The sequence below is a fragment of the Mesoplodon bidens genome (assembly GCF_964165515.1).
Source record: "Mesoplodon bidens genome assembly, chromosome: 3".
Classification (NCBI taxonomy): domain Eukaryota; kingdom Metazoa; phylum Chordata; class Mammalia; order Artiodactyla; family Ziphiidae; genus Mesoplodon; species Mesoplodon bidens.
In genome coordinates, this window is record NC_138178.1 from 51,240,335 (window position 1) to 51,265,770 (window position 25,436).

At 43.7% G+C, this 25,436-nt stretch overlaps 1 protein-coding gene across 1 annotated transcript in view; it reads right to left on the reverse strand.

The window, feature by feature from the left end:
* The window catches only part of LOC308614738 (nuclear receptor ROR-alpha-like), a 46,458-nt gene that overhangs the window by 19,993 nt on the left and 1,029 nt on the right, over positions 1-25,436 (reverse strand). Inside the window, exon 2 of the mRNA XM_081229377.1 lies at positions 6,633-6,692. Coding sequence (XP_081085503.1) covers positions 6,633-6,692 — 60 coding nt within the window. The remainder of the gene's footprint in view (positions 1-6,632; positions 6,693-25,436) is intronic.

Below are 25,436 nucleotides of genomic sequence, written 5' to 3' on the forward strand. Positions count from 1 at the left end.
TACAAAAACTCTACCTCTGACCAAAGGAAGTGAAAAAGAAACTCGCCACCTACTGAGAATTCCAGGTGGGTAATAAAAAAAAAAATCTCCTATAAGAAGTTGAAATCCTAAACCAATGTAATATGTAACTGTATCCGGGTTCTGAATTTATACTACTCTTGTGCTGTAAGACAGGAACACTTCTACAGCTCCATATATACAGGACTCTCTGATGAAAAATTCTGATCGAAGATGAATCTGTAATCAAAAACTACATAAGGAAAAGATCCATTATACATCAGATACAAATTTAAAAATTAGCACCATAAAAACTTGACATAATAGAATATTATAGTAGGTTCTATAGAATAAGCTACTCTGAAATTATTAAAGAGGTTAAAAAAAAAAGAAAGAGGATAAACAATGAAGCAACAGAACACTATGGCAAAAAATAGACAAATTTGAAAAAAATTTCTAGATAGGACAAATATTAGTCATTTAAAATTAAAAACTCAAAGAACGTGACACAAAAGAATATGTTTGGTATGTTTCCACTCATATGAAACCCAGTACAAGCAAAACTAATCTATGACAATGGAAGTCGAAAGAACATTTAGCTTTGGGAACAGGCAATGTCCTCTATCTTGATCTGGGTGACAATTACAGAAGAGTATTCACAGGTAATGCCACGATTATTTCCTTGTATGCATATTAAACAACCATGTAAAAAATTCAATGGGCAGTTTAGACGCAAATTAGACATAGAAGGTTAGTGAACTCAAAGAAAAAAGCAAGGAGATTGCCCAGAATGTTGAACAGAGAGAAACAGAGATAAAAGATATGAAAGAGAAGAGAAACAGAAGATGAAATGAGATCTCACATACATCTAAAAGGAGTTTCAGAAAGAGAGAGAAAAGAGACAAGATCTGAGAATTTTCCAGAAGGAAAGCATTATCAGAATGAATAAGCACACCGAATCCTGAGCAGAATGAACACATAAATCCACAAATAAACATATCATAGCGACCCTGCAGAACAGCAAAGACAGAGAAAAGGTTAAAAGCAACCAGGAAGACAAATTACCTATAAAGAAGCAACAATTTGACTGACAGTCAAAACATCATCTACACAATTGGTTCCTCCTATTGGTCAGAGGCCACTGCCAACTTGTTGACAACGTGGAGAATGCATTTTGTTTGAAATGACTGCAGGGAGAACATTTTTCTCACTAAGAGCCTTCCATGTTAAATGCATCCTTCATTCACTTCTTCAACAGGTTTTTACTGAGCACCTACTATGTGCCACCCTGGTCAAGGAATTTCCCCGCTCTCAAAGAGCTCAAAACTCTGGATTCAGATACTTTGACAGTAGAAATACAGGTGATCTAAAAGGCCAAGGAAATATATCTAACCCAGAGGAGAGAGGTCAGGGAAAGCCTCCAGGAACAAGCAAATCCAAGCTGAGATCCATCAGATGAACAGGATTAGCAAGGGAGGACTTCAATCTGTGAGAGCAAGGGAAGACTGTCGGCACTGCTGTATCCCTAGGATTCAGAACAGTACCTGGCACCGGGGAGGTGCTCTGTAATTGCTTACTTAATGAATGAGTGACGGGCAAATCAGTGGAGTGAATAGGACACAGGTATAAGGGAAAGCAGGTGAAGGCGAAAAAGTATTCATGTTTGAGCACCAAAGTTCAGTACAGCTAGAGAACAGAGTATGTATGTGAGTGCGGGGAAGATGGGGTGATGAGGAGACAGGTGCAGGATGAGGCTTGAAAGCTAGACAGGGACCAGTTTAGGCTATGTTAAAGGGTATGGATTTTATTTTAAGAGCAATAGGAATTCAATGAAGGGTTTTAAGCAAGGGAGCGGTATATTAGATTTGCATTTGCAAAAATCACTTGGGTCTTAGTGTCAATGTCAGGCAAGTTAGCACTGTTCTATAAGGAGAAAGAATACTTCCTCACCAGTAAAATGAGGAGCAGCTTTCAGATTTCACCCAAAAGAGCTTGAGAGAGAAGATGGGAGGGAGGGAGAGAAAGAGGAGAGGGAAGCAGGGGGAGAGGGGCAGCGGGGTGGAGGAGGGAGGGAAGGAGAGAGACCGAGAGACAGTGCACGAGCAGGTCTAAGAAATAAACATAAAATCCTGGCTATCCACATCCTGCGGCGGGTGTGTTTTCCAATCAGCCCCGAGGCTTATGGCAGAGATAAAATAGGAAAGGAATATGTCCCCAGCTCCAGCTGAACATTCTGTTCAGGCTTTTCAGTCTAAAAACTTCAGTGTGCTGGTCGGCACCGTTGCTGTTCTCACGTTGTTTGCCCTGCACCGGGCCAAACCCTGCCTCGAAATACCAACGTGTCACATGTGGGCCCAGGCAAGTCTCACTAACTTTATGAAGTTTGGGTTTCCCCCCTTCTTGCGAAAGCAGTGAACCAGAGAAGGGTCCATGGTAATAATTATGACTTTCCTTGTACGGACGGCTTCCATACCAGGGGCGGCAAGCCCACAAGAGTCTGGCTGAATAAAACCATGCCCCAGCCAATGCCAAGTTCAGCAGCTTCTCCGTTGGCAGCTCCTGTTAGGGCTGCAAAGCGCTGAAGGAGCTGGGGGAGGTTCTGAGGATATGTTCACGGGCCCTGGCACGTGGTAAACTCGGCATCTTTAATAGTCACAGTCCATGGCACATGCAGCTGCCAAGCCGCAATCACAGGTTGCTCTGAACAGTCGGTTAAAGTTACTTGTCAGGACTGTATGCAGGAATCGGGGTTTCGCTTTGTCTAGTCAGCCGGAAGTCGGCCAGGGCAGTGAGGAAGAGTTAAATCTCAAGGAGTTCTCTGGCAGGACCACCTCCAGCCCGGGAAGGGCAACAGGATACCTAAGGAATGAAAGGAAAACCTGCAACTGGAATGATGAAGAAGCTGCCACAGGAACAGCCAGAGGGCAAGAGAGAGTAAAGAACCATCTCGCAGGGAGGCTGTGGTCAGCTGACTTGGCTGAACCCTGCACAACTCCAAGGAGCTCCATCCACTGAGACTGCAACCTCCCACCTCTGCAGATGGAAAGGAGCATAAACAGAGACAAAAAGGCCCCCGGGGCCCCAGGGCTGCTGTCTAGACACCGTTATCACAGTCAGGGGAAGGGGAAGAGGACGTGAGCTGTGGTAGGAGAGGTCCATGTCCTGGGCTCTGACTAAGCCACTCACAAGAGGCCTCAGTCTTCTATCTGCAAGACGGGGACATAATACTTGCCTCATAGGGAGGTAGAGAGAATTTTAAGAGCTGAGCTCAGTGTGCTCAGGGCCTGGAGCAGAGTAAGTAACCAATAAGTAGGAGCTCGTAACTATTAGGAACTCTTATCAAATCACACATGAAGGTAACTGTTCTTGCAAACTCACTAAAGATACAGATAATATTTTACTTCATATCTGTAACCTAAATGCCTAGTACAGGGTAATATTTTATTTCATATCTATAACCTAAATGCCTAGTACAGGGCCTGGTAAGCACAAGAACTGAATACATGGTTGTGGAAGGTAGAAGAGAGGAGGAGGGAGGGAGGTGCAGAGGGAGAGAGCCAGGGACTGGGTCCTTTATTTCTCTATCTTTGGCTCCCAGCAACAGTAGCAGGCCCTACAGTGAATGCTAACATTGTCACAGATACCATTTGTTATATGGAAAGTATCTACTCATCATCTACTTATTCACAAAACGATAGTTGAGTGCCTGATGTATGCAAAGCCCTGTGTTGGGATCACTGGAAAACACAGAGGTAATTCTACTGCATCTCTATCCTCAAGGATCTCACGATTTAGGCAGAGACTCATACATAAATACTTCTAGTAATGATCAACTGTGATAATACTGTAACATGGGTCCAAATAAGACAGGCCACTGGCCTTCCCTCCCTCACCCCACCCACAAAGTGACATGACACTTTTCTCCTAACTGCTTCCTTCCTGCATGAGAGGAGGAAATTTTTTCCCTCTTTAAAGCCATGGGAGAGAAGGGTAAGAATGTGATCATGCCTGGATGCAGCCTGCTCATCCTTAGGAAGGCCTGGAAGCACCCAGCCCTGGGCAGGCTTCTCTGCCCACAGCTACCATAGCTCAGGCTCTGCACAAAGGAGGGTCTGAGGTTTACTAAAGAATGTCCTGGTTTATCTTTCTCTACAGTAACCTACCATATGGATTCAACCAAGGCAAAGCTTTCCCAGGATCCAAGAGGCAGGGTGTGATGCTCTAAACATCACCTCCACCACTGGGAATAGTAAACAGTCTAACATCTAAATTCCAAAAGATATTACTGATGCTGTTTATAATTAGCATGCTAAATAAAACGGAGTCAAGCTGCTGGCTTACAGAAGCCTAGCCGTATTATGTAGTTGGAAGAATATACATGTGTGTGAATCTATGTGTGTACATAAACGTATGTACATACATGCACACACATTCACACACACTACTTATGGGTCCAAGTTCTGAGATTTAGACTAGAGCATGGCTACAAAACATACTGAACCCATGGAGGTGAGAAAGACAAAGGGAGTAGCCTTTCTCCTTCATCCTTCATGACACACTAACCAAGAAAATTGAATGGACCTGGGAATAGATGAAGATAGAAACATATTGCAGATTAGCCACAATTAGCCACAAGGAAGAGGTAAACTCCAAACTGGAGAACCATTTGAGAAGCATCAAGAGTACTGAATTGCTATCCTCCATTAGCTAAGAGCCTACCACATGGCCTACACATCTCATTTTCACTCACAACACAAAAAGAACACCAAATATCGAAATCCCTAGGGTCTAGCCTATGGCATCTCTTTCAAGAAATCAATGGCCCGAATACTTAATCAAGCTTCTCTCAATCTATCCACCTTTTCTTCACAATTATATTCAGTGGTCTTTGTGATTCATAGCTGAAAAGTGAAGCATGAATTTCTCTGCAAGTATTTCCCTCTCTGGATTTGTTGGTGCTCATAATAATTCTGATGACTTTCAGAGGAAAATGCTGAAAAGTAACATTATTATGTCAAAGTAATGGCCAGTATCCTTAACACTTGCTTCCAAGTATTTCATCACCCAATGTGTAAAACAACAAACAACATTGGTAAAGCTTTTGAGTCAAGTTCATTTATGGGGAAACCTCACATTTACATTAATTGTATATCATGGAGAAGGGTCCACAGCTAGTGTTTTCCCATTTACTGATAGTTACTACATGGTTGTTTGATCACATTTTCAATGACCCAGACAGCTCAGTCCACTAACTTGCAAGATTTTAAGTGGTTTAAACACAAAATTCTGGCCTCTTCTACTAAAGAAGATATGAGATCAAGAATTAGCATTTCTCTAAGAGAGATCTGTTCTTTCCCCATATGGAGCAGGCTACAGTGAGAATAAGTGCCCCACAGGACAAAAAAGGAAGAAAAAGGGAACTATCAATGAATGAATGGATAAAGCAAATGTGGTATGTCCATACAATGGAATAGGATTCAGCAATAAAAAGGACCCATATACCAATACCTGCTACAACACAGATGAACTCCAAAACCATGATACTAAGTAAAGTAGGTCAGACACAAAAGACCACATATTATATGATTACATTTAAATAAACATCCAGAAAAGGCAAATCTCCAGGGACAGAAAGTAGATGAATGACCCTTAGACTGGGCCATAGGAGGGTGTAGTGACAACAAATGAGCATGAGGGATCTTTTGGGGGTGACAGAAGGTGTTCCACAACTGGATTGTGGTGGTGGTTATACAACTGTATAAATTTACTAAAAATCATTGACTTGTACACTTCAGAAGGGTGAATTTTATGATATGTAAATTATACCTCTTTTTTTTAAAAAAGGGAGAAAAAAATAAGGAATGTATATTCATTGTTGCATTTAAAACTTGGGTCTTAGTCACAAGGTCACAGAAGGTCAGAGCTGGCAGAACTTGTAGCTCAGTGCCTCCGTAAGCTACACCTGGGACTCACCTGAAGAAGGTGGGGCTGGGGGGCTGGGGGAGGGTGGGAGGAGGTGGTGGTGGTGAAAGCCAGTTGCTCAAAGCCACTTCCATGATGAATGGTCAAGCTGGGATGAGAACCCAGGTCTCTTGATTACTGGTTTAGTGCACTACTCACAACTTATCTTTATTATTTTGCTTCATGCAAACTCCCAAGGCATTAATCATACAGATAACCATTCACAAACAGATGTGCTTGAGGCAAAGGTCAACGTTTTGGGGAATATAGAACATACTGGATAACCTATGAATTAGTTATTCTCTGCTTGCATTAGTGCTTGTATACTTCATTTCCTTGTCTTCTCAATATTTGTTTCTATGTGAAACCTATGCCTGTTTATGACCTTTAGATTGAAAACTCTTTCCTTACCCAAAAGAGTCACAGATGCGTGTTTTTTAGAAGTTGAATCGACTCTGAAAGGCTCACTGCTTCAGTACCACCAACAGCAAACATCCAAATTCAGACCTAGCCACAGGGGCTTGTCTTTCTAATAGAAATGTAAAATAGATCTTTATTTGCCACAAAATTAACATGTGATCCAATTATGCAGAATAGGAAGGAATTTGTCATTGAATTACATTAAAAAAATCACCCACACTAATTTAAAACAATGATACCACAGCCTTAATTACCTTGGGCTTTACTACTGTAGCTTTCAAACAGTACAGGAATATGATGAGACACAGCCATGCCTACGATAAAACATACACAGAAAAATCGGATTCTGTTTAAACAAACAAATGAGCAAGTTAAGAATTTTAAACAACTTTTTGGAGACAAATTGACCACCCTGAAAATTATTCGAAAGCGTTAAGTGTCAACCAACATTATAGACTATATGTATGTGTCCCTGCCCCCTCCCAAATACATATGTTGAAGCCATAACTGCTGCCCCCTGTAATGATATTAGGAGGTGAGATCTTTGGGAGGTAAACAGGTTTAGATGAGGTCATGAGGGTGGGGTCCCCATTGGGATTAGTGCCTTTATAAGAAGAGGAACAGACACCGGACTTCTCTCCACCATGTGAGGATAGAGTAAAAAGATGCCCATCGGTAAGCCAGGAAGAGGCCCCTCGTTAAGAACCAAATCTGCCAGCACCTGGGTCTGAACTTCCCAGGCTCCAGAACCATGAGAAAATAAACGTGGTTTAAGCCACCCAGTCTATGGTATTCTGTCACTGCAGCCTAAGCTAAGACAACCAAATACTTCCATTACAGTTGTGCAGACCGCTGTGCAATTCATTACAGTGATCAAGGTTAAGTGGTTATACAACATCCCTTTCTCAGGAACTCAATCAGAGGTTAGTCATACATGTGCATTAAAGTATGTGAGAAAATATTTAGCCTTCCTAAATCTGCATTTTGCAAGGGGCTATTCTTGCAGTGACTTACTTATACATTTATAGCCTATCTACCAATGCTTTCGCCTTGGCATAAAGTGAAAATTAAAATAGAACTGCATATTTAGCTCAACTTCCCTGTCACAGAACCAGTCCTTAACTTTCTGAAATATATGACTTTAGCTTTAAAACAATGCCCATCTCCAAACTGCTTCACTTTTCAGTTGTCTGTATACACAGGGGCCAGCTGGATGGACACTCCCAGGATGCTGGGGTTTCCCAGACAGGCAGGTGTCTCCTCCTCTGGAAACACAGAGGAAAATATACAGTTAATGAGGAGGGACAGAGCTTCACTGACCAGTACGAGTGGAAGCTCAGAATTTAAATATACCAATGACCTCATGCTCAAGAAGGTTCCAAACTGCCCCGAGGGATCAAACTTGTCTAGCCAGTCTTTCTCTAACAAAGCCCAAAACTCTTCCCCTATTCCATCTGATTGACCCATGCGATACCTAAAGTGGAAAGAAAAATTCCAAAACTGAAGGCAGTACTTGTGCAATGAGGTCTGTGAGCCCTAAACCAGAGGATCTTTGGGGCAGGAATAAAGATTCTGTTTCAAATCACAGAGCCTAACCTCACACCTGTTAAAACAGAAGCAAATAAAATAACCTCAAACTGCACAACCTCTAAACTATCAAATCCTATATATGCCCTAATTTTCTCAAATGACTCAGTTTACCTAATTTGTGAAAGAAAAAGGCAGAACTGGGAATAATAGAAATATGTGAGGTGGGCTAAAGCTATGGATACTTTTTTCTCTGAAAAGAAAAAGTAAGTAAACGGAATAAAATGAACTCCCTGAAAGCTTGAGCAATAAAGGGAAAAAACTGCACCACTCTAAGACAACTAAGCTAATGATCATAAATATCTACTCTGAGCTACTTCCTCTCAGGATCCTTACAGAGCCTCAACCTTCTGCAGGCCGACACTGGACCCTTTAAAACATAACCCAACCTATGCTTCTTCACTAGGAGCCGGAACCCTCTTCCTGCATCTCTGCACAGAAAGGCTGTGACCCTCAGCTTTCCCTGGCTCTTGGGATGGTGGCCAAAGCAAGAAGTCAGGCTGGAGAACTCCCCAAGGTGGTTCTCAGGTAACCAGCTGGTTAGATTTCATCTTGTGTGGGTTAGCTTAGCCTCGCTAAGCAAAGGAGACACTTGGCCCGGGCTGAGAATGATTTCTGTTTAGATTTCTTCAGGCCTTGATTCTAAACAGCCCAAAGAAAGGCTCCGCTGTCCCAAAGGGCACCTTTCAAGAGCAACAAAAATAGGACGCTCACTGAACAAAAGGGGACTGTTTGGCCACCAACGTCCTGAACAGGGTCTGACCGTAGAACTGGAAGGGCTTTCTGCAAAGTTAAAAAGACCGAGAAGAAAACAGCAGCAAGAAAAGAATCATCACAGAATCACCCACTCCAAACCTTCCTTCCCCTCCTCAGAAGTGCCAACGGATAAAATTTAAACCTCTTTGAAGAAAACTCCAGCCGGAGCTCAGCTTTCGGGTCTTAGAAGACACTGGCGTCCCAAGGCCTCCCCACTGTCAGATCAAACACACACAAAACCGTTCCCTGATATGTGCCTGGTTTATACCATACAAAACAGGCTTTCGTGTTAATCTGCGCATCGCACGGTGGGGAGAGGCCTCTAATTTCACAGCACGGAGATAACACAAATAATTCATGTGACATATTAGTGGCGTACCTGCGGGGAAAGTGTTTAGTCAGGGCTCACTGAAAACAATAAGAGCTCGGCCACCACATCAGAAGGCAAAGAGAGGGTCCTTCCAACAGGCTAAGCCCCTCCTGTCACACTCACTGGAGTTGTTTCAAGTCAACAGGTCCCCCTAATTACACACGTCTTTATTCTTTAGTCACTCTGTGGCCTGCGACATTATCAACTTCCTTCCAGGGCCTCCGGAGGCTACTGAATACTGGAAAGCTCCTTGCAAACAGTAAGTGCTGCAAACGTGCAGAATAGCGATCCCACTAGAGTCAGTATCAACATTATCACCACCAGCCCACCAACAAACACTTGTGCATTTCTTTGTCTCTTCCTGGTCAACTTAAAAAAAAAGTTCTTTCTTTTAGTTTCCCATGGCTAAACCCATCCTTTGAAGATCTCACACCCTTTCTCAAGACCCTCTTTCAACCTTCTCTCCCACAAAGGCTTTCTCCCTGGGCAATGTGGCTCTCCACAGCTACTATGCATTCCACTTCTCCCAACCCTGAGGTTCTGTCAAGTGTGAGGCAGATTCCCTTTAGAGACAGGATAAATCAATGCTGGACTGTGTAGAAAGTTTAAAAAAAAAACAAAAAGAGCAACAACTCTACAATCACCAATTAGACATGTTGGGAACAAGACCACCGTCCAAGCAGATAAAACTCAAATGCAACCTGAAGCAGCAAAGTGTATTAAAACCTCACTCTGAATTTAAAGACATTCTTGGTTTGTTCTGTGTGTGTGTGCCTCTAGTAAATACAAGATTTCCAGGTCCAAAGCCAGTTTTCCGAGATACTTTTCTCTGTCACTGCACCAATCCATCCTCTTAACTTTCTTAGCCAGAACCACCTGGACCTTAGGCTTATTTTCTCCTGATTTCACTTCAAAATCCAGAAACATGTCCTGTGTAAAAATTTCACCTGCCAGTCCCCTGTCATAAATGCTGCTTCGTAATATCTCCAGCCCGGCGGTCCCTGCTGAGCTCCAGGCCCTGGTTAAAAGACTGGTTTTCCTAATCCCAAAGGTGCCATACTGTCACACGCTCCCTGCCAGACCTACATTTCCAGATACTTCCCCGGCACCTCCAACTCAGCCCATCCAAAATGGAACCCCTGCGGTCTCCCCTCTTCACATCACACCCCAAACCGTCCCAGCCAATAATTCCACCCAACTCTGGGGCTGACTCCTGTCGGAACGTCTACCATGCGCCTCCAATTCCACCCCCTGGGAAATGCTCCCTCAGAGCCCACCTCCGCACCCCGTTCCGGTCCCAGCCTGCAGCATGTCTCTCCAGAAGCACCACAGAGGTCTCCTAACTTGGCTCCTTATCACCGGCAATCCTCCACCCCAACCTCAACATACTCAGGCTTAAGTACTTTACCAAAAAGAAATCAGATATTTTTCACTTGCTCAAAATTTTTTCCTAGGAAAAGGTCCAAAATGCTTTGCCTGGCCCCCGTCTTCTTTCTCCAGCTTCATCTCCTAGTCCTGCCCACACAGTCTATGCTTAGGCCAGGCTCCACCTCATTCACCCTACCTGAATGTGCCATGAACTTGCACTTCATGAACCCTGGCCCAGAATGCCCTCTCACTTTTTGCCCTCTAAGCAAATCACTCCCCATTCTTCCAAAAATTAGGCAGAGATACCCACTCAGTAAGCCTTCCCTGACTCCTCGTGAAATGTTTCCTCCCACTTCTGTGCACTATACATTTTGTAAATATCTCTATTATAGCACGCTCCATGTTTTTTTGAAATTACTAGTTAATAGGTCTCTTCTGCCTATCGATTCTTCCCTTAATTTAACTCTGTACCTCCACTGACCAACAGGGGATGTGGCACATAGTAAGTGCTCAATTAATACCTGATGTATCAATGAAAGGAGGCAATATATTGCATCACCTTTAAATATCTGAAGCTTTCGAAGAATATTAGATTTTCTTGCCTCATCCCAGTTTTCCCTCAGCTGGCTCATCTTTCACATATTGATTCTAACCTGTACCGTCACTGGCATCCTGAGGGCATTCACTGAACGACAAAGTAAGAGGCAGAGATGTGGGACAGAAAACTCAAGGCAATTTACAACGCTGCCCTCCAGGAACTGAGACCAATAAGAAGGTAACCAGAGCTGAAGCAGCAAAACGTGACTTCAATAAAGACTGTAACTAATGAGCGATAAAACCAGAGTGTGTTTGCTACTAAGAAATAATAATGGACAAGACCAATTAATACCAGGATGTTGTCAAACACCACGGTAATTTTCATTATAATGTTTTATTGGGCACAATGTGATACTGATATTTTTTCACCGAGGTTTGCAATAAAATTTCTCCACTAAATATATTCTTAATCCAGATGCCAGGCATGGATGCTGTGTACTCTTTCCTCAAATGCTCACAGAGTTTAAAAAATCAACATTGTTGACCTGAGATACAGAAAGCGCAGTTGTTTATGAAGAAAATTTGCTTTTGATATTCTGGTCATCAGAGCCAGCATTATATATATATGAAAGTTGGATATATTCTAAAGTACATAAAATCTCAACTCTTTGGACGAGGTCTTTCTGGGGTTTCAGATTACCAGGTGGTGGTACTGACTGACAATGCTGCAGAAGCAAGATCCTGGAGTGAGGGCAGGTGAGAGGTGGAGATGACCAACAAAATCCCTTCCAGATGGCCTCTGCACGAAAACATAGAGAGGAGGTCTTGGAGGCGGCAATCCAGCCTAGAGATTAACCAGGTAAGTCTTCAGGACCTCCCTGGAAATGGCTGGAAATCCATGCACATTTACTGCCAAACTACCCCACTGATGCCAATTCTCCTGAAGGTTCAGGGATAAAGTCACTGGAACCAAAGCAAAGTGTAATTCATCCTGGGACTTCTTAATTCACATGCCCCACTGTGAGCAGCCACATCTGATGCCACCTTCTCAGATCCTGTTTCTGCTCTAGGGTTAGCTTATGACTTAAGGCGTAAAAATATGCCTCTCTCTTTCTGCTGTGGTAGAAGTTGTTTGGCCAATGTCCTTCCTTGGGAGACAAATGACAAAATAAAATGACCAGAGTTCCTGGGCCATTAATGCTTCTTTCCCAACTTGAGACATGTCAACTCATAGAGGCTCCCAGATATAATAAGGATGAAAAGGTTGAAACAAATACATGAAGCCTTGTTTTCAAACCCTACCCTTGATACTATTATTGACTTGGCCTGCCGTAACTGATACCTGTCCCCAGGCAGGCCAGCCAATTTGCTAAAAAGGCAACACAGGCAAGCACTTTAATGTTAGTCATGTATCTTCTTCTTGATCTGCCTGACTGGTACAATATTTGTGTGCCTGTGTGTGTTTATGTGTTTGTACTTGTATATATGTGTGTATACATATATAAATTTATATTTAAATACATAAAAATTCACTTTTTCACTGAACAATGGTTTATTTTCATTCACTGACTGTTCAATATTATATAGCATTGGGGCTTCTTAGCTAGAGTCTGTTTCTTAAAGACCAGCTACTCTAAGTCTGCATGTGTGTGTATCACTCACACCATCACAATACAAGTTAGACAAAATAGATGCTTAATGGTGTAATTCACTTTACAATGGTACTATTATTACAGCATTACTCTATTTTCATTACTACTGCATATTAGGATCGGCTTCCAACATGTTTGAGGGAAGAAATAAAGCAACCTAATCACAGTGCCAATTAATTCTGTAAAAGTCATACAGTATATCAAAACGAAAACATTTTCACAGCATCCCAGGAAGATGGGATTCCATGCCTAGCTCACTTCCTCTAGCTTCCTATGCTTCTATTCCTACAATACTTTGACCTAGCCTAGTCCAATTACAAGCCAAAAAGCAATCAAAGACCCTTAGCAAGCTTAAATGATTCTCTAAGGAGGGATATTATAATCCATCGGCACACCCTCACCTTGGGCGAACATTATGTTCCCAGACTTACCCGATACCATTGTAGTATCAATAGCTACTCTTTCTCGTGCTGCTCTCTCATCAGCTCAAATACTGTAACAGCAGAGTGATTTCAAGCAGGTTGTGAGTCTCTGAGAGTATTGCTTGCAAAGTGCATGTAAATTATTAGATTACATTACAAGTGAAAGACTCAGCGGTGGGTCACCATAGTGGAGCATTAATGTAGAGCAAGTTGAATGGAACCCTCGAAGACAAGCTTCTCCACTGTGATTTTTTTTGGCAGGGAGGAGAAAGTGACTAAGGGGGGAGGGAGGGCAAGCAAAGACGGGTTGCTGAGAAATGAGGCATGAGAGAGCACCCAGCAGAGTGGGAAGGAGGGCACTCCCCCAGCCTAGATGGCTGGAGGGGGCAGCCGGCGGTACTACAGGACTAGTGAGGGCGGGGGAAGGGAGCAGGCAGACATGAGGCCCTCCTCTGGTTCAGTTGAAGGTGTGGGGTGTAACCTCAGGGAAGCCCAACAAGGGGCTGACGGGGTTGAACTTAAGTGATTCGCCTGCACTTGGCAGGATCTAGCCTGTGGCAGCGGAGCTGAGGGACTGGGATAGGATCCAGTTCAGGAAAGAGAACTGGTAGTTAAACGGAAAGACTCAGATGCCCTAGGACTCTTGCTTATTTCACAGAGCAACCAATCAGAACCAGGGAGGAATGCTGGAAGCAAAGGGAGCTGCAGACCTGAAGAGGAGACAGGGGAGAAATGGCCAGAGGGCCCCCTGCTCCCGGGTGTGCTCCGCCATCACCAACAACACTGGAGCGACACTGAATGTGTGCTGGGCATCCCGCCAGCTGCTGCACAGGCATCCTCGCAGGTGAGCTTCTCAAGTACCGTGGGAAGCCAGCATCATAAACATCCCCGGTTTTCAGATGACATAAGAAACAGACTGAGTGGTGAATGAACTTACCTAAGGTCACACAGCTAGCACACAGCACACCTGGGCCTCACTCCCAGCAGGCTTGTACCAGCCACGTATGCTGTTTCCCAACACGTCTAGCCTTGGTCTGAGTTGCTCAAGACTGGAGCAGGCCTGAACCTGCTACGGAGGGGAGGATTGGTGGATCCAAGAGAGACAGAAGTGGGACAAACAAGGGTGGCTGGGTCCAAACCCAAGGCCCAGTTGGAAGTAGAAGCAACTAGAAGCTGCACTTGCAGAGTTGGGAGGTGCAGAGCTGAGTCTTTTGAGGCAGCAAACAGCTCTGCAGGGCAACGTGGGAGAGACAATCTGCACAGTTAATGAGCACCAACTTTTTGCAAGGCGCTGTGCAGGGGTGAAAGAATAAACCATGGAGCTCATCTTCTTGCGGGGACTAGACTCCTGCCCAGGAAATAACACTAGAAGATAGTGTAAGGGAACCTGGAGAAGGAAGAGGCCACATGCTGACTGAATGAGTAAGGCCCATGTGACTGACCACTGTAAAAGACACAGGGCCTGAGAACTGCAGGAAGGATGGGGTGAGTCTTATCTGAAGCTAAAACGATTGTAGGATCTCAAGAAGCAAAGAGATTGGACATAAGATGGGAGATGGGATGGGGAAGAAGAGAAGGGGAAGGGGCAGGGCCCATACAAGGAGTAGAGGTAAAAGGAGGCTAAGTTCAAGACACATGTGGAGGAGAACCCTCAGGAGTGTCTGGTCAAAGGCGACCCAGACCACGGGCTACACTGAGATGCCACCACGAGAATGTAGGATCCAGGAAGGCAGGGATCTGACTTCTCTTGTCTGCTGCTTTAACCCCAGAGCCTAGCACAGTGCCCAGCACAGAGAAGGTGCTCAGAAAATATCTGTTGACTGAAACAATGCCACCCTTGTGCCTGTCCACACTGATGACAGCTCCAAGCAAAGGGGATCCCGGAATTTACATGCTAAGCCAAACCAGGCAGATGCATGTCTAAATGGAACAGGATATTAATGAGCATGTGCTAAAAGTGGCATAAAGATACCGAATGATTACAAATAATAAGCATTTACCTTATTTTCCCTCCCCCAACTCTTCCTTGAAACTATAATGAGTAACACCTGGAGTCCGACATCAGTTACTGTGGAAACCCTCCCTCCCTCCCTCCCTCCTCTCCTCCCACCTCCAGGTCACAGCCCACAGAAAGGCTGCTTCTACCTCATGCCCAGGATAGTGGTTTTCAACTTCGAGGAGCAGCCCATAAATAGATCATGAAACCAATCTGGTGGCTCATGACTTGTATTTTGTCTTTAAATAATAGAGCAAAAATAACAGTGCATTGCAGGTAATGGATACTTTATGTGAGAAGTTTACTGTGTGTGTGTGTACACTGGCTTACAATATATTATGTTTTTCTCATAATAAACCCTTGAAAGACACTGCACTAGAGGGAAAAGAAATTCCAATATTAGGACACTTGTTTTCATATCCAAGCTGAATGACCCTTGTTTTCCTGGCTAAATATGACTGTCAAAGGTACTGCTCTTTGGGCCAGTAAACTTGGCCCATCCTGAAACATCAAGAAATTCTGTGTAACATACTAAGTTCAGATCAGTTCCTTCAAAGTGGCCTCTCAGTTTCACAACACACAATCTCTTTTGAAAAAAAAAAAGATTTATTTTTTCCAGTTATAAAAATAATACATGCATAAATGCAGGAAACTCAGAAAATACAGAAAGGCACAGAGAAAGAGAAACTCAAAGATAATCCCACCATCCAGAGTTGACCACTTTATCATTTGTCATTTAGGTACACGTGGGCCCATGTTAATATATACATACATACACACACACACACACACACACACACACTATAGTTTTTATAAAAAATGATTCCATTCCCTGCACACTACTATGAAAGCCATGACTTTTCACTAAGTAGCAGATCCCAAGCATCTTCCACTACATGATTTTTACTGGCTACATACTATTCCATTCACAGACTTGCTCAGGAGCATCCCTATAAAAGACATAGCCTTAAACCGTCTGCCTTGATGAAAGAGGACAGCTGCTGAGAGATAACCCTCCCCCACTGCACAGCTTGAGCTGGCTGCCTCTAGCTCCAGCAAATATAAGGGCTCCAAGTACTGGATGCCCCACTCTATGTCCTGTATTTTACTTTCTACCAAGTCAGAGCGGGAGACACAGGCACAATTTTCACTGTTCTTTCGAATGGCTTTACTGGCAGAGCCTCAAGCTCACCGGCTAATTTTTAATGAATAATAAAAATGCCCAATGGGATTAAAATATAATAATACTGATAATGTTCTACTGTTGACGCACAGCCAAAACAAAGTGACTTTCATACATATCTACCACCTAAGGCTGGGTTAACCTGCGCACATAACGTAATAGCCTTGGGGCGGGGCAGGGGGGTGTCTCCTGGTGGACAAGAACTTGCTGGAACTTCTGAGCATCCTGACATAGCACACAAGTGGAAGGAACATTGTTAGGGAGGGAGAAGACCTGTGTTCTGGTCACAGCCTTGCTACCTACTAGGAATGGGACCTCAGGCATATTCTGATCTCTGTGGGTACCAGTTTAAATGGGGGGTGGGGTGTAGGCTAGATGGTTCTTAAGGCCTCTTCTGGCTCTAACAGGCCTTAGTCTAATAAAACATGACCCATGGCAGCCTCATGAGTGAGCCCTACATATCTAATGTACACCCACAAGCTCAAGATTAGAAAGCGAGCTTTTGAATTTTTTAGAGCCCTTTCCAGGGTACCTTCAGTTCTCCTGATTCTTTTGGGGGCCCTCGAGAAAGTTTAGCAGCTCACCACTCTTCATGCACTTTCTGTAGAAACGTGCTCATCCAAAGTGGGTCACAGTGCCAGAAACGGTAAAATACAACTCCAGCGATTTCATCCTTCTCATCATCAGTCAACTAGTACAATCACTAGAAGAAGCATCATCTTTTGATTATCAAAGTATTTCATTTGCCTTTGCTTTCCTCCTGCTTCATTACCTGCACAATTGAGAGTTATGGGCAGTTCCCCCTCCCAGGTGCTCTGTACTTCCAGATATAATATCCCCATCACATAAACGTTCCTGGGAGTACGTGCTGTATTGTTACTGTGGCCTTTTTACCATCCACTGGCTTTATAAGTGTACAGTGAAAATGAAAAGCAATGCAGTTTATTGAGAATTGCGAAATGTACCCGTTTCTTCTGCCATTTGTCTGTTGAAAATCCATTAACTTGTAAGCAATCACTCCTCCCCATGACTGGCGTTGATCATACGGGATGATATAGGCCCCTTTGCTTCTGGAAGGGCAGAATCATATCGGGTTGTCTTTTCTCCGTCTTTGTCCATTTCTTTGGGTTTCTTTAAAACTAATTGGAAGAGTCAATAAACACGCCAGCCAATTCCCTTAACACACTAGGCAGCAGATCGGCCTGCCCTTCAGACCTGCTCTTGTTCTGTTTCTCCAAATATTCCCTTACCTGCCTTTGTCAATTGGCATTCTCAACAAGTTCATCATAACTTCTCAAAGTGCCAACTTTTCCTCTGTTCATCGTCCTTGTTAAAGATAATTTAAAATTAGAAAGGCACGTTCCCAGCCATTTCAGAGTTACTGCTAATTTCATCCTCTTTTGCATGGGAATCTCCTTCCCTCTAGAGATTCCCTTCCTTCACTCACAGCCCCCGCTCCCCAGCCCCCCACAGGCAGCATCCTTAATCTCTGTATGCACGACCCCCTTCCCCTATTTCACCACTCTTATCTTTCCCCCCCAATACTTCACTCAGTGAAACACACTTTAGCATGTGGCTCTCCTTCCTTCACTCCACTTCTGAGAGAAATGTCTGTGTCTGGAGATTGTAAAGTCACCTTCAGGAAACAGGCATACAGTCGGCTGTCAATTAATCAGGATGAGATAGAAAAAATTACATGTGCAGCTCTGCTTCTCAGTACATGCCTTTATGCTTTGGGGACCAAGAGGATTTCTCCCACACAACCTAAAATTCATAGTGATGCCTTTTGTTTGGCTATAACGAATTCTCTACCTAGCAGCACAGCTGTTAATAGTCTGGATTATTTAAAACAGTGATTACCATACCTCATTATAAATTCAAGTGTTGGTCCCTCCTGTTTTCCCCCCATTCCGTTTCACCTCTCTTCTTTGCAACCTGCCTGTTTATCCTTGGTAGCATTCTTCGCTTATAAAATAAGTCAAATGACTCTATACGCTGTAATTTTTAGTCCCACATTCAGAGTCTGACATATAGATTTTAAGCCAGTTGATTCTCCCCCATTAGGCACAGACCCGAACGTCACCATTCTTGTCACGTATACAAGTCCATCAAGTTTCAGTGTCATTTATACACCATTTTATTGCCTTTTACTTCTTTCACACACGCCTACCACTTACGTACAGCAACTTCACAACATTCATATTTCATAAACTTCATCAGTATTCAGCCAAATCCTCCCCCGAAGTAAGCTAGGTATTTTTAACAGTGCACTGCCTCCTTCACAGGCGTGAGAATCCTGTACCAAGTGGTACCCTTCCTGGTACCCAGGAAGAGTTTCATCTATTATGGTCTGTTCACAGATGTAGGAACTTCCTAATAGTTTCAAAAAACTTTACGATAGTTCATGATCAAAATTCAAATGCCCAACCATGCTGTTAGAGATCATTGGAGGCTGGGTGACTATAAATCCTCTACACCTTGATTATTCCTCTCGGTTTCCAGCCTCTGATTGAGCTCCAGGGAAAGCAGCAAGGGTGTAGAAACTACCTGGGACAGCCTGGAGGCCTCCAGCACCTTCCAGGGTGTGGGAAAACCTGTCCTCTCCACTGTGGTGGGTCCTGCAGACAGGGCCACGACAGGCACATTCTGTGGACAAGACAATCACTGGAAAACCACAGGGCCGTGCCATTGTCAACGTGCCACAGCACGTAATGTGATAAGACAGTTTGTAATAATGATGTGTCAGTGGAGGCCATAAACATCTGTTAGGAAAAGAAAGATTGTTCTTCCACCAACACAAGGGAATTGTTACCTGTAATTCATTTTTACATTAGCATGTAGAAGCCAGAGCCGAAATGGAGCCTGCCTAACCCACGGGCTATGGTACGTTTATTCCTCATCATGCCCTACTCCACTCTTCTAAGGATTTCTTTAGACAATCTCCTTTATGTCTTTACTCCAAAAGTAAAATAATGATAATAATAATAATAATAAGCCTGTCACAAAAGAACACCAAGACTCCCCAGCTGAATTTCCAACACTAGGATATCAAAGATATCGTAAGATAACTCAGCTGAGTTATTTGTAGTGAGGTAGATGGACCTAGAGTCTGTCATACAGAGTGAAGTAAGTCAGAAAAAGAAAAACACATAACCGTATGCTAACACATATATATGGAGTCTAAAAAAAAATGGTTCTGAAGAACCTAGGGGCAGGACAGGAATAAAGATGCAGATGTAGAGAACAGACTTGAGGACATGGGGAGGGGGGAGGGTAAGCTGGGACGAAGGGAGATAGTGGCATGGACATATACACACTACCAAATGTAAAATAGATAGCTAGTGGGAAGCAGCCACATAGCACAGGGAGACCAGCTCGGTGCTTTGTGACCACCTAGAGGGGTGGGATAGGGAGGGTGGGAGGAAGACGCAAGAGGGAGGAGATATGGGGATATGTGTATATGTAGAGCTGATTCACTTTGTTATAAAGCAGAAACTAACACACCATTGTAAAGCAATAATACTCGAATAAAGATGTTAAAAAAAAAGATATCATAAGATAACCACAGACTACCATTAAATCAGGTGGGATGGTCTTGAGAAAGTCAGCCTCTGATTGTAGTACCTGGGATGCTTTCCACACTGGTCCAGTGAACGAGGGCCTAAGCTTGGAGAGAGAGTCTCCTCTGGAGAAATCTAACTGTTCTTTACTGACATCCTTGAAAGCCTTCCTTCTAACCCTAGAATTTCCTAACTTTCAGGATTGATGAAACCCCTTCAACTCACCTAAAGGAGAGGCAAAAATAGCTGACATTTCTATCTACCACTACACAGGGGAGAAGTTACATAATGCTACGGTAATACAGCATGTAACTTATCTGTAAATACAATAGCCTTCTCACATTCTTAAGGATGATTTTACATCCTCTACGCTGCTAGAGAAAGAATTAAGGTCTAGACTCAGGTTGAAATTTTCCTCTAAAGTAAAAATATCAACTAATCAGAATCAACTAACTGATGTGAATTTCTATTCTGCAACTTGCAACTCAGAGAACAAAGGAGGCAAGTAACAAAACATACCGATATTGAAGATTTAACCAAAAAAAGAAAACAATTTCCAAGCAGGGATCAGGACAGATTAGCCCAATTTCTGATACTGTCTCCATTTACAGTTGTATAATGTACAATCAGAATTCATCCTCAGAACAGTGACACTGTGGTACCCTAAGATCCTCGAACCTCCAAGAAAGATTCAATTACATCCTCGATGTTCTTTCCAGGGCAGGAAAGGGGACCAGCACACTTTAAAAACACATTCAGTAAGGAAAAGACAAAAAATATTTCTGCTCAATCTCCTGTTAGCCAGAAAAACTAATTCATCAGTGACACCTTGGTACTCTTATAGAAAAATCATGGTTTATTGTATATTAATCAATGCTCCAACACTGTCTACCTGTAGAGTTTGGGGGAGGTGTTAATTCACAATATTCAACTGTAATTTTCTTAATGTACAGCTTAATAAGATGGATGAACATTTTAACAGCTCATTTCAAACCAACACTTTCCATTCTGAATGAGATACCAAAAAAAAAAACACCCTTGTAAAAAAACATTTTGTTTTAAATGATGGAAGAGAGAACACCTCAGAGAGGCAGAGAGAGAAATAAAGAGGAGGCTGTTCTTAAATTCTCAGCAAGGAAGACAGTCTTCATTTTCAGAAAGGTATTGCACATTCTAGGTTGGTGTTCACTCTGGCACCTCAAGGCCTTTCAAAGCAGACTCTTCTTGCTCTGGAAGAACCTCTTACTAGTCTGGGATGAATGGGTCAGGAATCTCCTTGAGGAGGGGAAGGATGATGTCTACCTCAGAGTTCTAGCACACTGGCTCGTGAAAGACAAAGAGGGCAAGCAGCAGGATACGTCATTTGAGGAGAGTAGCAATCTCTGTGAAAAATTTTGTGCGTGGGGCAATCACATTACAACTCTTTCCCCAGACACCTGAAATGTAGTTAAGTATTTTGCTTCCACAGACACAGAAATACATAGATAAGTATAGAAGCACCATTCATCAAGGAGACCAGGAAGATGGGGGGGGGGACACCCTCAGAAAAAGTGGCACATGCTGTTAGGGACCACACCACACCAACGGAATTCGAAGTGACACCCAACTCAGTCTGTCCTTCCAACATCACACCACAACTTCCTAAACGCAAGAATGGGAGAATCGGGAGAAAAACGTGAATCTTAACTCAGAACTGACAAGAGTATGGCCCATGGAGAAGAACCCCGGGCTTGTCTCACTCACATTCCAAAGGTTAGCTTTGGACAGGGATCAGTTTGCTTTCAAAAGTGATTCAGCTGTCACCAAAGACCCCAGAACATTTGCATCCGGAGGTAACAGCTATTGCGATTAACATTCCTACACCTCCCTACATCCCACCTAGGAGTCTGATGTGGAACCAGCAGTTCGCGCTGGTACCGCCCCCCCACCACCTCTGCTACCTGGAAAACACAAGCTTAAGGTCTCCTGGTGAGGGGTCTGATCCATGCAGGCTCCATATTTCAGTTTCGGAAACAGAGACGTTTTCTAAAGCCAAGGGCTCCTCTTAACACCGGTAGGTTTTGGAAAATTCCAGCAGGTGACTAACATAAAAAAAGAGTCTGTTGTAAATGTTTTTAGCCACTCAGGATTTGACTTCTGGATTCATATAATTCAATTCTTTTTAAGAAAGAAGGAGGAAGCAACAGAAAAGGTTATCATAATCATCATCAAATGCATTTTCTAAAATTATTCTATTACATTTTTAAAGGGTATAATTATAAATGTTTTTATGAGCAATTTACTGGAAAATGAAAGCCCCTTAGTTTAAAAAATAATTATTCCATCCCTCTGGCAAAGAATTTTATCCCAGCCAGTAGCTCCTTCAAACTATGGGGCATCATTTGTTCACTGGGGAGAGCCAGGTCCACATAAGAAAAGCTGATTCAAGAATCAATCTCTAGAAAGTGCTCGAAATTGCCAGGCAAGAAAGCAGACCAGAAAGTGAATCAGCCAAGACTGAGGAGGGGAATGGTGGCAAAGCACTTTGAAAGGCAAAGACTTCTGTAGGTCTAGAAGTCCTCAGGGCTCCATATAAACTACAGGCCTTCTTAACTGATTTTAAGTCAATCTAAGCTGAGCTTCCAGGAGGTTCGATCTCAACCCAACTGAGCTTTTCAGTGTTAATCCCATCTTTTGGCTTCGATTTTTCCCTTAGGTCAGCCTGCCCTAAAAGCCTTCCACCTTCAGCACTGGCGTTCCAGACCAACTGCGGGGCACACAGCTCCGTGAGGTAAACTTTAGGGAGGTAGAATACGTAATTCTGGCGTGTGCATAATAATGAGATTCTGAAAGAGGGTTTTTTTTTGGGGGGGGGGTGAATTTTTAAATTTTATTTTATTTATTTATTTTCTATATAGCAGGTTCTTATTAGTTATCTATTTTATACATATTGGTGTATACATGTCAATCCCAATCTCCCAGTTCCTCCCACCACCCCCTCCTTTCCCCGCTTGGTGTCCATACGTTTGTTCTCTACATCTGTGTCTGTATTTCCGCCTTGCAAACCGGTTCGTCTGTACCATTTTTCTAGAGTCCACATATATGCATTAATATACGATATTTGTTTTTCTCTTTCTGACTTACTTGAAAGAGGGTTTTTAACAACAGTTATGTCACAATGCTCATGGCTCCCTTAAGTCCCTGAAAGCCATGTTATATTAAAGATTCGCTGTAGTTTTTCCGCTTCATTCTTACTTCCCACGTTGCCTCTTGCCTTTCTTTCTTCCCTTTCATTGGGCTGAAAAGATGGAACTGAACGACACCAGCCATCATTAATAGCACCCAGAAAACAGAACAGTTCCACTAAAACTGCTAACATTCCCTGCCCAGTTTTCAGAAGAAGGGGAGGCCGTCTTTCAGATTATAAAGTCACACATCTGATTTTGGAAGCTCAGGCACTCATGGTGCATGGCCCATTCACTGGTAGATTCCCAGGTGTTCAGAATCCAGCAACAGCTTCAAGTCTACCTAGGTAATGTCTCATGAGGTCACCTCAATGTCACGAGAATCCTGACCACAATCTCTGTGGACTGCAAACACTGGCTGCCTGGAAGCTAACCCAGCTACCTCTCTGGAAAGCATCTTCCGAATCAGAAAGCACGCACTTCACCCAATGCCAAGGACTCCACTCAACCCTCCTTGAGGTTGAAAATGCTAATTTTAAGGTGATGATGTTTGCTTTTCCTTTTGAGTTGTGTGCCTTTATGTTTTAAGTATTAAAAAGGCATAATCACCTAGTGTGTAGGTTAATTTCTTTCCGATATTGTAATTTATGCAACATTAATACTGGATGCCAGCTCCAATTTTCTTGCTGCTTACACTCTGGGAGCCGACTTGCATATTCTGCCAACTCCATTACATCATCTGAAAACCCAAACATTTCCCATTTTCAAATCACTCTCATCTACCAAGCATACTTACACATTCTCTCTTTTTCTCCCTAGCTCTCACTCTCAAAGATTGGTACCCCTGAGGAGCAGACAGTACATCTGAGGTTAAAGTCTGCAAATGCACATAATTTCTGGAAGCTATTACTACTGCTGTGTTAGCTAAAGGATGCCTCCATCTCTGACCTTCCTTTTTCCATTCAGACTGTTATATAACCTAGTGCCTGCGTGCAGGATGTGAGTTGAGTGTTTGGGCCTTACCTCCTCTCCCTCCCCCCATTAAATCTCTGGAGGGATGGACAAGAGGTTGGTTCAAAGAAGAGAGAGTGGGGGGTGGCCCTCTAGGGGGCAAGGGGATGTGGGTCAGCAGGTCAGCTGTGCAAGATGCATCCTACCCCTACACTGTCCCTCTCCCCTTGCTGCTGAGCCTAGAGGGCTGGTGGTACTGAAAGCCCCATCGTTATATAATTTGCAAGAACAGCCAGTTACGGATTTGCTAGTCGGTTCTGCAGCCTGCCACCCCGATCTCTTGCAAGAACACCTTCTGGCAAGAATGACACCTGAAGATGCTAATAACACACGGGAGGGGGATGCCTAAGACGGAGGGGGGTGGCAGCACAAACCAGAAATTACTGTGGCTTCCTACATACTATGTCCCCCATCCTTCCAAAAAAAAAAAAAAAAAGCCTCAGAAACACATGAAGGGGATTTTCTCCAGTGTTTCTGATTAACCCTGTTACATAACCCGCTCGCATTCCAAATCCACCGTCTCAGGTCTAAATATACTCTGTGCAGCCAAAAGCTCGCCACACACAAACTCCCCGAGCTAGCTGCAGGTCCCAGCCCCCAGCCCCGATCCCCCTCCCTGTACTCCCGACCCTCGTTGCCCCCTCCCTCCCGCTCAAACCGCAGTTCAATGTGTTCACTCTTTCGAAATCGCCTTTAATTAAATGTTTTTCGCGTGTGTCATCCTGATGGCTTTTACTGTACTCGAATTCCGTGAATGGGAAAGCGCCTGGACAGGGGGTGTGGCTAAGGTGTGTGTGTAGGGGGGGAATACTGTAAAACAGCTAGCACATGATCAGCCATATTCCTACCTCCAACTCTAACATCGAGAAGAAGGGAGCGGCTCCCGGGGGCCCCCACTCGCCTCTCCCGCCCTCCCCAATCGCCGCCAGAAGCCGAGTGGCAAGAAGAGGGGGCCCGCTGGGCCAGTGCCCAAGCCAGGGCTGGAGATCCTCTCTGCCCCCCAGCCCTGGGCGGCTCGCGCGAGTCTGCTTCCTCTAGAGTGACAGGGATGATTTATACATTATTAACAACAGTAATTAAAGCCGTAGCTTCCTCCTGTTGTTTGCAAACTCCAGGCGCATTCAAATAAATAATCCCCCATCCCCAAGAAAAACCCCAAATCAGGTGCCGATACCTTTAAGAAAGGAAGAGGGTGAGCTTTCCCCAACACTTCACTTTAACTAGAAAAAAAGCAAGGAGGCGGCAATGGAGCCCCCCCCCCAAACAAACACATACACACGCACACACATTCTACAAAATGAAGTGTGTAAATATCGCCCGGGGAGGGGGGAACATCGATCGCACTATCCAACCAGCATTCAACTCGCACTGACCATTCCCAGGTTCTTGCAGAAACGCTTGGAGAGGGAAGGATTTCCCAGGTCAGAAATAAGTTTGGGTGCCTTGGCGATC